At 41.5% G+C, this 16,743-nt stretch overlaps 1 protein-coding gene across 1 annotated transcript in view; it reads right to left on the reverse strand.

Moving 5' to 3' along the window:
* Positions 1 to 16,743, reverse strand: part of LOC117367453 — a 52,383-nt gene that overhangs the window by 15,782 nt on the left and 19,858 nt on the right. Inside the window, exons 3-4 of the mRNA XM_033959998.1 lie at positions 10,020 to 10,177; positions 57 to 126 (exon numbers count right to left, since the gene is read on the reverse strand). Coding sequence (XP_033815889.1) covers positions 57 to 126; positions 10,020 to 10,177 — 228 coding nt within the window. The remainder of the gene's footprint in view (positions 1 to 56; positions 127 to 10,019; positions 10,178 to 16,743) is intronic.

Genomic DNA, 16,743 nt, shown 5'->3' on the forward strand with positions numbered 1-16,743 from the left:
CAGGAGGACCACACTACATCATGATTGACATTGAACAAAATTACGATCCAGCATACTTGTTTTCATAATTTCCTTGTAAAGCCAAGCTTCTTGTCTTCCTTCTTGACTGAGGAGATTTTCCAAATGCTAGGAGACAAGTAAATCAATACCGCTTAAAAATCTGTCATATTACATCCACTGAGTTCTGAATACAAAACATAAAACTTAACCAACCTGCTCTTCTTTTTTTATGGTAAACAATTTTTTTATTGATGATAAAGAAAAACATACAGCATGATAAACAATAAAACATACAACTGCCATTAACTGAAATAGCAACCAGCAAAGTAGAAATATCATCATTAATTCCAAAAACCCTCCCCACCCCAACTATTTGCTCCCTCGCCCCCCCTCTCTCCCCCATGTAGTGACTCTGCATTGCCCTCAAAGAGGATGCAATCCATCATCTAGGGCCTTTGGCTCTTATAGGCCCCAGAAGAAAGAAATGAAATACCCTACCCACAAGTATCCTAGTACCCACCACAAAAAAAAAAAAAAAAATGAGGGGTGGAGAAAAGAAGAAGAAAGAGAAAAGGGAAGAAAAAGAGATAGAGAGTGAAGGGGGGGCCTACTCTTCTTTTTTTAATCTGACTTGGCAAATTTGGTCTTCTTCCTCATGCTTGGTATTATTGAGATATATAGCTCAGTCATCTCCAGGTACCATAACTTGATCCATAACTATCCTGGGATTTCCCCCCTATTTTACATAAGTTCCCAACTTAGTTTAGTCTAGTTATTGTAGCGGCAGTCCATCTATTTAATGTCACATGTACCTTTTGGAGCAAAAAGAAATTTAATGTCACATGTGCCTTACGTGGCTACATTTCACCCGAGGGCACATGTGACATTAAATTTCTTTTTGTTCCATATACTTGTTTGGTCTGCTCTTTGTTGTCTGTCTAAAATCATCGCAGATCATCTGCCTCTTTTACATCCCTCTAGTTCTAAAACTAGCCAGGGGACAATATTCAGTTGTTGGGCGGTGAGCGCTTTACTCACCACCAATGGCATTATTCCAGGATATTCAAAGCCAGAACCTGTGCGGGTTCAGGTTTGAATATCCGGTTCTTTTTAAGCTGGTTAACACTTAAGGCTCCTTTTATGAAGGTGCGCTAGGACCTTAACGCACGGAATAGCGCACGCTAAAATGCCAAGTGCGCTAGCCGCTACCGCCTCCTCTTGAGCAGGCGGTAGTTTTTCGGCTAGCGCATGCTGATCCGGTGCGTATGCTAAAAACGCTAGCGCACCTTCGTTAAAGGAGCTCTTAGTTGTTTAAGTCAATATTCATCACTTAAGCAGCCATGGGATACTGCATAAAAATAGAACATACTTTTCTATTTATGTGGTAAACCTGGCTGCTTAACAGCTGAATATCAGCACTTAAGCAGCCAAATGCTATCTCTGCCCCCAGAATATCCCCAACATAGCCAGCTTTGATTTAGGCACTAACTGCAATATTCAGCGGTACTTAGCTGGTAAAGTACTATTGAATATTAGTGGCTAGCCCAGAAGCTGGCTAAATCATTTTGAATATCATTCCCTATGGGGATAATTCTTTAAGAAGCTCCTTGGTTTTAGGATAAAAGAACATATTGGAATACATGTGCGCATAAGAACATAAGAAATGCCTTCACCGAATCAAACCCCTGGTCCATCCAGTCCGGTGACCCGCACACGCGGAGGCTTAACTAGGTGCTTCCTGATGAAAACCTAGGTGTTCCCAGATGAGACCTTGTTTACCTGTATCCCTCAATGTGATTTGCAAGGAGGTGTGCATCCAACTTGCCCTTGAATCCTATAATGGATGTCTCAGTCACAACCTCCTCCAAGTGTCCACCACTCGCTGTGTGAAACAGAACTTCCTGACATTTGTCTTGGGCCTGTCGCCTCTCAATTTCAGTCCATGACCTCTTGGCCGAGTCACATTTGACAACGTGAATATCGATGCATCTTGCTGGATTTTATCAAATCCTTTTAGTATTTTAAAAGTCTCTATCATAGCCCCACGCATTCTTCTCTTTTCAAGGGTGAACAAGCTCAGTTTTCTGAGGCGTTCTTTGTAGCTCAAATTTCCCATACCTATTACTAGCTTTGTGGCTCACCTCTGCACCCTCTCCAGCAGGGTTATATGCTTCTTTAGGTAGGGAGACCATTGTTGGATACAATATTCCAGGTGTAGCCTGACCATTGCTCTATAAAGCGGCATTATGACGTTAGCTGATCTACTTGTGATTCCCTTCTTAATCATGCCCAACATCCTGTTCGCTTTCTTTGCAGCCGCTGCACATTGTGCCGACGGTTTCAGGATGCGGTCTATCAGTACCCCCAGGTCTCTTTCCTGTTCGCTCTTGCTCAATGTCATACCTAACATTTTATATTCATGTTCCTTGTTTTTCGTGCTTAGGTGCATCACTTTGCATTTTTCTATATTGAACTTCATCTGCCACTTTTCCGCCCATTTCTCTAGCTGGTTCAAATCTCTCTGGAGTTCTTCACTATCCATTTGTGATCCAACTGACCGACATAGTTTCGTGTCATCTGTGAACTTGATTATATTACTCGTTGTTTCCTCTTCCAGGTCATTTATGAATATATTGAATAAGATTGGCCCAAGGACCGAGCTCTGGGGCACACCGCTTGTCACCTTTTCCCAGTCCAAGAACTTCCCATTTATGCTTACCCTCTGCAATCTGCTCTCCAGCCAATTGGCTATCCATCTTAGTATATCCCTTTTAATTCCATGACTTTGTAGTTTCTTCAGAAGCCTAGCGTGTGGAACCTTGTCGAACAACTTCTGGAAGTCCAAGTATATTATATCCACCGGGTCTCCTGTTTACTACAGCCATTTGCTCATGCTTGCTGCAGCTACCACACTGGGGCCCCTCTGAAAAGGGAGATAGATTTTTAAAAAAGATGGGGAACTCTACGTTCTTCACAACAATTATTAGTTGTTCCCTCTTTTTGAAAATTCTTCCTTGACTTTCATAGAAATTCTTCTTTCTTTGTCATGGCTCCCACTCTGAAACTCTCTGCCTCTTTATTTTCACTTAGAAAAATCATTCGTGACTTGTAAAATGCAATTAAAGGCATACTATTTTTCCTTGGCTTTCTGTTCTTAATCTCCTTAATTTGTAAATGTAACAGGCAACATTTATATACATTGGCATTCCTGAAGATTTTTCATTTCACTTACGGGTCCTTTTACTAAGGTGCGGTAGACGATTTAGCACGCGCTAATCGATTTAGCGTGCGCTAAACGCTAACGTGTCCATAGACTATAATGGGTGCGTTAGCATTTGGCGCATGGTGAATCGTTAGCGCACCTTTGTAAAAGAGGGGATTAGTGTGGGAAGAAAGAACTGAAATGTTTGTTTTTTTCCATCTCTTACCACATCGTTCATTCTTTCCCTCTGCCCAACCTTTTCTTTTTTTTTTTTTTAATTGTTACCTACCAATTCCTTTCTTTCCTGAAGTTTCTATGGTTGTCTTACAGTTTCTCCAAATTTCATATTTTGTCTATTTTTTTTTTCTACTGCATTTTATTTTTTTATTCTTATTTTTTAAAATTATTTTTACATTTTTTTGTAAACCGCTTAGATTTACCTTGTTTTTATATTTGTGGTATATTACACTTGAACTTGTTGAGAAGGGAGAGAAATGGACCATGGTGGGGAGAAGGGAAAGGGATGCCTGAACTGTGGGGCTCCCTGGAACTGTTTTAAGTTAGACCAGGGGTGGAGAGTGATGAAGGAGAAAGGGAAATGCTGAACTAGAGGTGGGGGGAGAGGACTAGAAAAATAAATTATGGGAACAGAAACAAAAGGGAGGGGAAGGGGGAGAGAGAGAGAGATTGGTAGGTATATAGATGGATAATGGGATGGAGGGATGGAAGAGAATGCCATAGATGTTGGACCCAGGGAAGCAGACCCGGGGAGTGAAAGATACTGGATGGAAGTGCAGCCTGAAAAAAAAAGAAATATATTGAAGTAGAGGATGAGAGGGAAGGAGAGAAGGAGAAATGTTGGACTTGCATGTGGGTGGGAGGGAGAGATGCTAGATCATGGGGCAAGAGGAGGCAAGAACATGAGGAAAGAGAGTAGAAATAATTGTGGACCATGAGGAGGATGAGAAAGAGGAGGAGGTGAGATGATGGACTATGGGGGAAGGGACAGGAGGGAAGAGAGGTGGGATAGGAAGATGACATTGGATTGATCCCTGACTTTAGATAAACATACGGATGCATTGGTTAGAAAATGCTTCTCGGTATTGTGGAAACTAAGATCTATCAGAAAATATTTTGATGCTGTATCATTCTGTTTATTGGTTCAATCTTCCATTCTATTTTGGAACTTTTAAGAAAACCTTCAATGACTTCGAGTTATTCAAAACTTGTCTTTGTTTTAAATCAATATTTGGGTTGGCCCCTACGTATCTGGTCTCTCATTTTAGACTGAACTGTTCTAACAGGCCTACTCGTGGAATTCACATAGTCACTTATCCTATAATAAAGGCCTGTTGATATAAAAAATTATTGGATAGAACTCTTGCTTTCCAGGCAGGTAAATTGAATGAATGGTTGGGTAATATCATTATACATTCCTCATCCTACTTCAGTTTTAGAAAATTAGTAAAAACAAAATTATTTAATCGATTTGTAAGTTAAGGTTTTACTGTTTTCTACTTTCACATTGTATGTACATACTGATGATTTTATACAGTGTTTTATTCACTGATTGTCTTGTTGTAAACTGCCTTGAACTATTATGGCTTTGGCGGTATATAAGAATAAAATTATTATTATTATTATACAGGAAATTGTGGAATCATGTGGAAGTGCATTTCTGTTTTTATTTCTCCAGTGTTGAAGTACTTGTTGAGTTTAATTTCTTGGGGTTTCAAGTTCAGTTTCTGTTTCTATTTGTGATCCTTGTTTTGTATTTAGTAAAAGTTGGTGATTGGCCCAGGTTGCTTAAGGCCCCTCCTATGGGAGCGGCCTTAGGTGTTTTGGCCAATCAGAGCCTAAGGTGCTTCTGTGGTATATCTGAGTAGCCCATAGGAAGAGTGTTAAGCAACTTGGAACAGTCAGAGCCTTAGGCTCCTCCCCAGTACATCCCAGGATGCACTGGATAGTGAAAAGCCTGCAATTTTCAAGAGGGGGCCTGCTGGCCGGAGGGAGTAGGCATCCCTTTGGCTGGTCTTTGTGAACAAGGTAGCGGGGTGGGTATCATCAGGGGCATGACAGTGCCAGCGGGAGGGAGTGGACATCCCTCCAGCTGCTTGGAGAGTGCATATGTGTGTCAGGATGTGTGTGTTTTTATGGCGGTGGTGGGAGGGAGTATATGTCGGGTGGGTTAGATCTCTATCATAACCCCCACGTCAACCATCTCTTTTCCAATTTAAAGAGCCCTAACCCCTTAACTCTGTCGTCATACGAACCTTCATAGCCGTATCAGTAGTGGGCTAAAAGATTTTGCTTACCCAGCGGTCTCATAAGCTAAAAACAGTTCTCTGAGCACTGAGAAGTGTGTGTTATAATTACCTGTGTGCACATTAGTTCATATCTCCTTTTTTGGGAGCCATATAGTAACCCTAAACTCTACTCCTCAAAAGGGAAGAGTACTGGAAAATCGTAGAAGTATTAGAGAGATTTTTGACAACTTTTCTTCCCATCAATTCAAGTAGAAAACCGAGGAGTTTGTTTATGAGTGCTGAAGAAAAGACACCACTGATAGCAATAGGTATGCCTATCCTTACTGTCCCTCCTTTGTACATTCTTGGAAGACTTGCTGGGACAGAGGATAGCTATGTCATCAATTTATGCAAGTTTCAAGTCCAAGGTTTATGAAATATGTTATCAATATAAAAGTAGCAACATGTATGAGTTAAGATTGATACTTGTACACTGCTATTTTAAAACATCCTGGTTCAGCTAGTCTGTCCATTAATTAAAATACAAAAGTACAGATGATGACTTCCAGGATTACTTATCATATTTCCATCCTAAAGGTAATAATTGTACAGCTTTAGGACCAGTATATATTGCCAGACAATTTCATAAGCTGAAGACAGGTCCATAAAAAGAGCATAAAACTTTTGGATGGATTCAAAGTCTGCTTCATTGTTGATCTGTTAATCATTTAAGCTCATCTGTGTTTTTGAAACCAACCTGCTGTTTAAAGTTCTTCCTTTAGTTTTTAATTAATATTAATTGCTTCTTGAGGTAAAAAGGAACCAAGAGGAAAGAGATGGAACAGTGCCTTTTTGGGTTATGATAGTAATCATTAGTCCTGCTCAATTTTGAAAGGGGCCAGATCCTTTGATAACTGATCCCCAACTTGTCTGCCAATGCCTTTGAAAAACTTTCTTTTTCTATCACTTCATAGATCATATTTCAATTTCTCCTGCTAAGTATCTAGATCTTAGCTGCTCGACATATGAGAAATAACATTGCCTTTTGAAGTAGAGTAGTTAGGGGAAAGGAAAAACACATTTGTTATTTATTATTATTATTATTTATGAAACTATCTTTACCGAACGACTGGAGGTACAAACAAAATGTTTAATCGAAACAATACAAATAGGAAACCAAAGGAACTATTTCCTCCCATTCTCCAGAGATGAGATGAAAAGCCTGGTTCTAATAATCTGGAATCCTATCACTACTTCAGCAAAATAGGAAAGTTCAGTGACCCTCCAATATAAGGAAAATGGAAAAAGGACAGAGGAAGAATCTGACTACATTTTTACAAATGCTTCATAGCAATACTACTGGAAATTATGGTGTGCATTCACTGTTAATGTGGGAGGGAGGGACAAAAACAGAAGAGAAAAAAAAATAATCTGCACAAATTGAACACACAAAACAACAGCAAAGAAAACAAGAACCAATGGAATTGGATGGGAACACTTTATTCAATATTGTTGTATGACTCGATACGAGTCATGTTTCAGCCGAAGGCCTCCATCAGGAGTCTGCAAATAAACAATATAAAACACTAAAAGGACCTAACAAATATAAAATGTGTGATAATAAAATTTATAAAACAATAAAAGCAATAAAAACATTGAGCCGGAAAAGATAATACAAATATCAAAAAAAGGTATGTATATATATATATATATATAGTATATATATATATAGGAGGCAACAACAAACAGAAAATCCAACTCCGACTGCAGTCAAATATCGGGACGAAGAACAAAAAAACAGAAAACCGCAGTGAAGATGTACAGGATGCCAGGACTATATTAGACAATCATAAAAACCATAAAACAGATTCAGAATGCCGTGGCCAAGCTCATCTTCACTAAATGTAAATTTGACCATGTCTCCCCGCTCCTGGCCAAGCTCCACTGGCTTCCAATAATCGCCAGGGTCCACTATAAATGCGCCTGTTTAACTTTCAAAATCCTATATGGTATCCTCCCTCCCTTTATCCCTCTTTCTTGGAATTCCTCAAACCCTAATACCACCAGATCCTCCCACAAATTAAAACTATCCTTCCCCTCGCTAAAAGGCATTTTTCACACAGGAAAGCTAGGGACCTCCTTTCACTTCAAAATCACTGAGCTCTGGAACAACCTTACCTCCCCTCTTCGGAACTTGAGTTCTCTCCAAGTTTTCCGCAAACATCTGAAAACCTGGCTTTTCTCAAAACATGTAAGTCTCCCTCCAACTTAGGAATCAAGGAAACTCTTATATCTTGGCATCCCAAGTCCTCTAAATTTTCTTCACACTTCTACCTCTAACCCTCTGTTGTAGTTCCTTCCTATTTCTCCTACTGTAAACTGCGTTGAGCTCTACGAACGTGGAGATGATGCGTATACAAACCTAAGGATTAGATTAGATTAGATTAGATAAATGGTGCTAGAAATTAGGAACCAATAAAATTCAGCATTCAGTGCTATACTATGAAGAGCAGTCCAGGAAGAGCACTCTTTATAGAACAGCATTGATCGCAAATTCTATGCTTAACTTTGGGTATCAGGACTTAACACCAGCTGAAACCTGTTGTAAATCCTAGCAATGCAAATTGGGTACCTATCTCCGCTATTCTGTAACACTGCATGCATCTATTATAAGCGCCTCTGACCTGCTCATGACCCTCCCGTGGCTATGCCCCCTTTTGAGTTGCATTCAAGTCAATTAAATCATAATTATTTTGGGCACCGATCTGGGATCCATGGCCAATTTTGGGCACCCAAATTTGGGCGCACTTTATAAAATCTGAGTGTTAATGTATAGTGGCAAACTTCTTTCTGTATTACCCTGAAATTTCTGTATATGGTGCTTTACATTGTACTCGCAGTTAGGTGTGCACAGCCTATTCACGTGTACAACTTAATTGTATAACAAGCCCAATCTGAATGAATTGGCAATTAACACCTTATATTTGATGCTAATTGACACTAATTAAAAGTTATGTATACATCTTGGTAGGTGTATTTTATAAAGTGCTGTGTGTCAGTTCTAGTGCTCAAATCAGAAAAGGGGTGTGGCCAGGGAAGGATCATGGACTTTTTTAGAATTTTTACATAGTGGTGTAATGGTGGTGCCCCTCTCCCATCCTCTTCCCCATCCCCCCTACCATGTGCACGCAACCCTTCCCCGTCCCTTATCTTCGGCGTGAGCAGCCATAAAGTCGCTACTCGCCAGCGTTGGTGCTCTCTCTGATGTCACTTTCTAGGCGTGGGTCCCAGAAGTGACAGAGAGAGCGCTGAAACCGATGCTAGCAGCAACATCATGGCTGCTCATGCAAAAGTTAAAAAAGGTATAGGGGGAAGGGAAGGGGTGCACGCGTGGCAGGGGAAGGAAGGGGAGCAGAGAGTAGGAAGGGTGCCAGCACCCTAAGAAAGACCGCGCCTGGGGCAGACTGCCACTCTTTCCCCCTGCACACTTACTACACCGTTGCTTATAGAAGCCAGCCTGCCTACCTGTCTATCCTTCCCCTCATTAAAAGGCATATCCCATGCAGGAAAACTAGGGACATCCCTCTCCTTCAGAATCACAGAGCTCTAGAATAACCTTTCTACCCCACTTCGGAATCTGGGCGTCCTCCAACTTTTCCGAAAACATCTGAAAACTTGGCTATTCTCAAAAATATAATACTTCCTCCTCTTTGTTATACTAATTCCCTCTAAACTTTCTCTACACTGTCCTGTATACCTCATTGGAGTTCCTTCTCTATACCATTTTCTGTAAACCGTGCCTAGCTCTACGATTGTGGGGATGATGCGGTATACAAATTTAAGGTTTAGTTTAGTTTAGTTTAGCTAGAATATGGCCAATGTGTGCATAACTTAGACACAGAAATTTCAGCCTGGTTTTCTCTGGCCTAAATGAGTGTGCTTTTTATAGAATCACGCTAAGCACCATTCTAATAGGTGCCAATTGGGGGGGGAGCACCGTATATAGAATATGGCCCTAATTGCAGAACAGCTCCCCGAAGATAATCTGAGCACTACCAGATTATTTATGCAGAGGTTCTATTGTTATCACCTGCTCATGTTGACTATTAACTGCAAACCTTAGCGCACCTTAGCCTAGGTAATTTAATCTATGGTATAAAGCAGTGGTCTCAAACTCGTGACCCGGGGGGCTACATGCGGCCCGCCAGGTACTATTTTGAGGCCCTTGGTATGGTTAGCATAATCACAAAAGTAAAATAAAACAGTTTCTTGATCATATGTCTCTTTAGCTATAAATTGCAATATTATTATTACTACTTAGCCAAAAGTAAAGATTTATAAACTCTAAAGAGTTTAACCTCATGCAAAATTGTCATTTCTTTAATAAGATATTACCTATTTTATTATTAAGGCCCTCCAAGTATCTACAAATCCAAAATGTGGCCCTGCAGAGGGTTTGAGTTTGAGACCACTGTTATAAAGGGACATAGAAAGGTTGAGAAAGAAGAGTATGGATGAACAGTGGGAGTATTTCCCATGGAGAACATAGAAATTGCCCATCTCTTACTCACAATCACACTTGCTGTCCGAGTTTTCTCTTTTCTTAATAAATGAATATACCCCCATAGAAATAAAAATCAGAAGAAGTGAAATGGAAACACCAGCAACCACTGGGATGTCATGTTTATCCAGGACTGGGAACAGAGGTGCTAGATTCTGAGACTTCTGCCTGTGAGGAGACATGAATAATGTGACCATTTATTTTTTCATCAATAGGGGACATCTATTAATTGTCAGTCCCGCCCTAATCCTGCCCTAGCCCCACCCCCATCCCACCCCCAATTTCTTCTATTCATTTTTCATGTACACATAATATCTTATTAATTCATAATGGTAACCATAAAATTGTTAAAAACTACAAAGCACACTATACGCAGAGAAACTGTTAATTATCATTTATATTTCGGGGGTTTCAAAGATATAAAGGCAAATGACTTTAAAATATGCATGTCACCTCAGTAACTATAGAAAAATAGACAAATATAGTGCAAAATATAGACAGCAGATATAAATTCTCAAAACTGACACATTTTGATGACTAAATTGAAAATAAAATCATTTTTCCTACCTTTGCTGTCTGGTGATTTCATGAGTCTCTGGTTGCGTTTCCTTCTGACTACATATCCTTTCTTTCATTTCTTTCTTTCTGCACTCAGGCCCAACAATTGTCCCTTTCTATTCCCTGCCACCAGTGCCTCCTTCCTATGTCCTTAGTGCCCCCTTCCCATGTCCTTAGTGCCTCCAGTGCCTCCTTCCCATGTCCTTAGTGCCCCCAGTGCATCCTTCCCATGTCCTTAGTGCACCCAGTGCCTCCTTCCTATGCCCTCAATGCTCCTTCCTATATCCTTAGTGTCTCCAGTGCCTCCTTCCCATGTCCTTAGTGCTCCCAGTGCCTCCTTCCCATATCCTTCCCATGTCCTTAGTGCCCCCAGTGCTTCCTTCCCATGTCCTTAGTGCCCCCAGTGCCTCCTTCCTATGTCCTTAGTATCCCCAGTGCCTCCTTCCTATGTCCCCCCTCACTGCTTTCCAGACTTTGTCCCACCCCCAAAGCCAGCCTGCCTGCCTGTCTACCTCCCTCCCCTCCCTGCCACGGAAAAAAAAAGCCTCTTTCCTTCCTTTCCCACGGTTCGCCACCACTGCTGTCTTACCTCCCTGCTGCTGTTGCTGCTGTTAATCGCTGACAAGAAGTCTTCTTTCCGATATCAATTCTGATGTCAGAGAGGACATTCTGGGCCAGCCAATCGCTGCCTGGCTGGCCCAGAACGCCCTCTCCGACGTCAGAATTGACATCAGAAAGAAGACTTCTTGTCAGCGATTAGCAGCAACAGCAGTAGCAGGGAGGTAAGACAGCAGCGGACTGGGGGAAAGGAAGGCTTTTATTTTCTTTTTTGTGGCAGGGAGGGACAGGAAGCGATCGCCTGTCCCGTTGTCCCCGCGCACAGCTTCAGGATGCTGTCCCTGAAAATGGGACATTTCGGTGTCCCGAAGTTCTGTATGGGGACAACGGGACAGGGGGGGTCTGAAAACGGGATGTCCCATTCAAAATGGGACGTATGGTCACCTTAGACATGAAGCATATCAAAATAGAGTATGAGCTTGCCTTTCAATTATCTAGTTTTGAAAAAATATATATATAGATTTTCATCAATTGATTTCTGTCTCTCTAACTTGTCTTAGCCAAGCATGGTCAGAAAACACAGGATATCTTAAATATTTCCATTTTCATTCATTTCTCCATTGGTTTCATGTTGCTTTTTTGATATTTGAAGCTCTCAAGGTGCATGCTTTATTGTAAATGAGCGGAAAGTATAAGCTAAATCAGGGGTGTCCAACCCGCGGGCCGCAGGCCGCGGGCCGCATGCGGCCCCATGAAGAATTTTGTGTGGCCTCACTCGCGCTCGAGGACAATGCAGTGTTTTCCTTGTGCCGCACCTAGCTGTTTAATGTCTTGCCGGCTCCCTCCTCCGTCTTGCAGCATTCACTCAAAGCCGCGGGCAGCGGCTCCTATGTGCCTCCTATGGCTGACCTGGAAGCATTCCCTTTGATGTCGTGACATCAGAAGGAACGCTTCCAGATCAGCCGTAGGAGGCATGTAGGAGCTGCTGCCCGTGGCTTTGAGTGAATGTTGCAAGACGGAGGAGGGAGCAGGAAAAAGGTAAAAATCTGTGGCCCAGAAGGGAGAAAGGGAGACAGGCGTGTTGAGAGAATGCTTCCAGATCAGGCGTGGGAGGTGCGTGGGAGCTGCTGCCCGTGGCTTTGAGTGAATGCTGCAAGACGAAGGAGGGAGCAGGAAAAAGGTAAACACCCGCGGCCCAGAAGGGAGAAAGGGAGAAGGGCGTGAGACTTGAGAGGGAGGGAGTATAAACTTAGGAAAAATGATGGAAGGAAGGAGGGAGGGGCATGAACTTAGAACACAGAATGAAGGGAAAGAAAGAGGGGAGCATGAGCCATAAGATGGAAGAATGGAGGGAGTGAAGGAAAGAGATGCAGAGGTGGGGGAGATAATAGAAAGAGAGAATTGGGTGTCAGAGAGGGAAAAAGATGGTGCAATTGGGGAGATAAAGAAAGAGGAGAACTGTTGGGCAGAGAGAGGAGGGATGGAGACAGAGAGAGAATTATTGGAGAGAACTGAGGTAGAGATGCATGGGCGCAAAGAGAAGGGGAGAACATGTTGGGCCGAGGAAGCCTCTTGGATGTAGGGTTTTTTTTATGGGGGGGAGGGTATTAAAAGAAGTGCCAGATTGGGCCTGGGGGGGAGAGCTTATGGGGCCAGAAACATAGGACAGAGAGAGAGATGGTGGGCAATGGTCTGAAGGGAGAGAAGTTGGACCTGGAGTGGTGTGGAGGAAGAGGGAAAGAGATACTTGAAGGGAGAACTGTTGGCAAGAGAAAGAAAGAAATGGTGGACCTGGGGAAGGGAGGCAGGCAGACAGGGGGAGATATGGGATAGGCGGCAGTTGGGAAGAGAAAGGGAGAGAAGTTGGATCTAGGGATGGGAGGGAGAAATGTTAGGCTTGTGGATGGAAGGCAGAGAGAAGCAGCATCTTTCTTTTTTTTTCTCCATTTTATTGTTCAGCATCAAGGGGGGAAAGAAGAAGAAAAATAGAAAAGATAGGGAGCAAAATGTTGGACCATGAAGATAGAGGAGGAGAGATGGAACCATGGAAGGGCAGGAGGGAAGAGATGATGCTAGGGATGGAAAGAAAGGGACAGGGAATTATAGCCTGACCAGTGGAGAGAGGGACAGGGAGTTATAGCCTGACCAGTGGAGAGAGGGAGGGGGATTCTGAAAGTGGTGAGCCATGTGGAAGAGGTTAAAAGAGAGATGACGAGTGAGAGAGCAGTGAATACAGTGGTAGAAATGTGGTAATGGGGAGTAGATAGAAGGGAATAGGAGGCTGGGAAAGGAGTGAGATGGGAAATGGGAGAGCTAGGGACTGAGAGAAGATAGAGAATTGCGAGGTTGCTGAATATTTGAAATTGGTGAGAAAGAAGGCAAGATTTGAGTGGACAGAGGCAGAAAAGAAAAAGTTAAGAAAGCTGAAAGGGAAAAATCAATATGTTGGAGATAGGCATAAGAAGGAAATGGAATGACAGAAGAGGAGAAAAAAATGGACAGCAGACACTGGAAAGAGAATTAGTTGAAGATAGAGAAAAAGCAGAAAGAGAAACTGGGAAAAAAAACATCCAGACAAGGTAGGAAAAAATTGTTTTATTTTGAATTTATTAACTGGAATATGTTAGCTTTGGGATATGTGCATCACAATTATTTTTGTATTCTGTGGGGTAGTCATATACAGCTGATTTGGGAGAGGAACTGGAGCCCAAAGTTTATACCCCGCCTGAGTGCAATTTATAAATACTTGAGTTAGTGGGGATTCCCAAGCCCTGCCAACTGAAGACATCTTCCTCCAATCCAACTCAAACTCTCCAAGCTTTGCAGCCAATGGAGATATTCTCAAGCTGCCACTGCTTTCATGCATGCATGAAAGCCAAGGGGGGGTGGGGGAGGAGGGAAGGCAGCAGCTCTGCAATATTGCTGCCAGCTGCAGAACTTGGGAAGTTGGAGAGGGAGGAAGTGACCGTCAGTTGGTGAGGCTTGGGGATCCCTACTAGCTACAGCAGGGGAGATATTCATTTTGAGGGAGCCTAAGCTCAAAGTGGGAGGCCCAAAAAAGAAGTAATATTTACCTTGATTAAACGATCCTCCACATGCGCTGCTGACAGCTGATTCAGCATCCCCGCTCTGATGAGGCTCACCTCTGAAGACGCTCACCGTAGCTGTAATAGAAGTGAATGGGAGAACCAGGAACGCATCCCTGCTCATCAGAGTGGGGATGTGGAAGCCTGTGGCTGCTCCCACTGTCAGCGGTGCACATGGAGGGATCACTCAGTCAGGGTAAGTATTACTGCTTTTTTGGGTTCCTCTCCACAGTGTCCCTTTAATGAAGGTTTATTATTAGATATATACATCTTCTATATTAGTGATTGTAGATATGGGACCTGCTCAACCTTTTTTTTTATTCATTGGCTAGTGCTAGTGTTTGTGCGGCACCAGAAAAAAAAATTTTCGCAGGGAAGCCAAAAGGTTGGACACCCCTGAGCTAAATTATCTTTGCATTTAGATAAAGACTAGAGGAAGGAAAAACAGATGCAAGAAGCAAGTAGGCTGATCTTTTGACTTCCATGTCTAGGAATGTTTTATTTTTTTCTACACCACTCTGTGTTCTTGAAAGATTGATCAGTCTATTAAATCAAATATAAAGTAAATAAAACATGAGAAAGAACACTTAAGGGGAAAGGTTTGGAGACAGTGCTGGTGGCATCACCAAATTACACACTATTATAAGTCAAAGGAAGCCAAAACAGATGTTAAGCATCAGTCATAACACTGCAAATTCTGAATACCTTACAGAGTTGCCAAAATCAAGGCATATAATTCAAGTTTGTACACAAAGAACTCAGTAATTTCTATTAAGGAAATGGTATAAATGTTTCATTGCACATTTCTAAAAGAGCACAAGATTTTTCCAAGGCATGAATTTGGCTCTAGGTATAAAAGTATGAATAAAAAAAGCAATCCAGGCTAAGATAATTACAAGGATTTTTACTGAAACTGTGAAGTATCAAAACATAGAGCAGAATCACAAATATGGACCCAACAAGGACTGTGTTTTGGCCTTCCTGTGTTGGGTCCATATTTGTCTCTGAACAATCCCCAAAAATGTTTTATCATCTCTGAACTTTTTTGATGTGGGTTGGAAATGCTGGCAGCTTTTCCTAGCAATCTTGTGAAGGAGAAATCCTTGTCATCTTGGTTTTATTACTCAGCATTTTGTTCTTTGGATGTCATTGGATTGGATGATCTTTCTGATGCAATGACCATGCCAAAATACAAACCATGTCAGGTTTAATTGTTCCATACCTGAAGTCCCTTGGCACTTTTTTTATTAGGGTCTATATTTGTGATTCTGCTCTACATTTTGATTCTTCACAGTTTCGATAAAGACCCTCATGATTATCCTGGACTGGATTGCTATGGTCATTCCCACCCCCATTTTTGGCTTTTGCTGAACTTCATTGTGGAAGTGATTTGGTTCTCTCTACCTATGTTGTTTTGAATAAAAAAAAGGAACCTTCTAAAAGACAGGTAAATGTATCTATGATACTTTCCTCCCTACCTTTCTTCTGACCTTAAATATCCCAGAAAGTGTGTATTAGCTTGTTATGTAAACCTGGGGTCCAGATGTAGAAATGGAGCAGTTGGTTAGGTTTCTAATCATAATTAATATAAATTGAACATCTCAAAATATAAGTATGGCCTTTCATTGATTGTACTGTACTGAGCTGATTTCCAATATATTAGACAGTAGGGATATGTATTCATTAGTATTCATTTCAGCTTGTTAGGGTACCTTTAAAAATTTAATGCATAGTAAATGGATGTAATGTGTGATAACCTACAAATTAATGCACATTAAGTCAATTAGGAAGTCATCTACTAACAGTTTGTGTATGTTATCTGCAGCTGGGCCCATAGGGATGAAATGGGTCCTGTAACAAATAACATGCTAATCGCTAGTTTGAATATATAGAAAATTAAATAAGAAAAGAACTAAGTCCAAGAACTGAGAATAAAACCCAAATAAATTGAAAATGAGCTCAAAAGTGTTGCTATGTGTACATTAGACAAAACAAGGTCTGATTTAATAAGCCACATTAAAATCAATCCACTGACATGTTAGTAGTATCTTTTATTAATCTCAGTGGGGTCTATTTGCTAAGAACAAGCACTAATGTATATTAATATGCTCACGCTCTTTAGTGCATGAATATCTGTTAATAAATAGGCCCTTAAGCTGGGGAGTTGATGGCTCAGCACTTAATCATGCCCTCAGATGCTCCACAGGATGTACAGTAGGTATCTAAGCTGACTTAATGATAGATCATTAGATTTACTTAATTTTAGGTACCAAGAAGATACTTATATGAAGCCTATTGTATAAAGGAAAGTAAGGCTCTGATTCTATAATTGTTAGGCGTCGTTGAGCAGAATTGTCAATCATCTACTAGGCACCATTTATAGAATTGCACCTAGTGGTATCTAAGCACTCTTAGGCACAAGCAGACATTGAATATTAACCCTCCGACACACTTTTACTATGAGCATGAGGAACAGTGCGGAGCATTCAGCGTACTGGCCTGTGCTAAAAACTGCTATCAGATTTTTATAAA

This window comes from Geotrypetes seraphini, chromosome 10, assembly GCF_902459505.1.
Source record: "Geotrypetes seraphini chromosome 10, aGeoSer1.1, whole genome shotgun sequence".
In the NCBI taxonomy this organism is placed as follows: domain Eukaryota; kingdom Metazoa; phylum Chordata; class Amphibia; order Gymnophiona; family Dermophiidae; genus Geotrypetes; species Geotrypetes seraphini.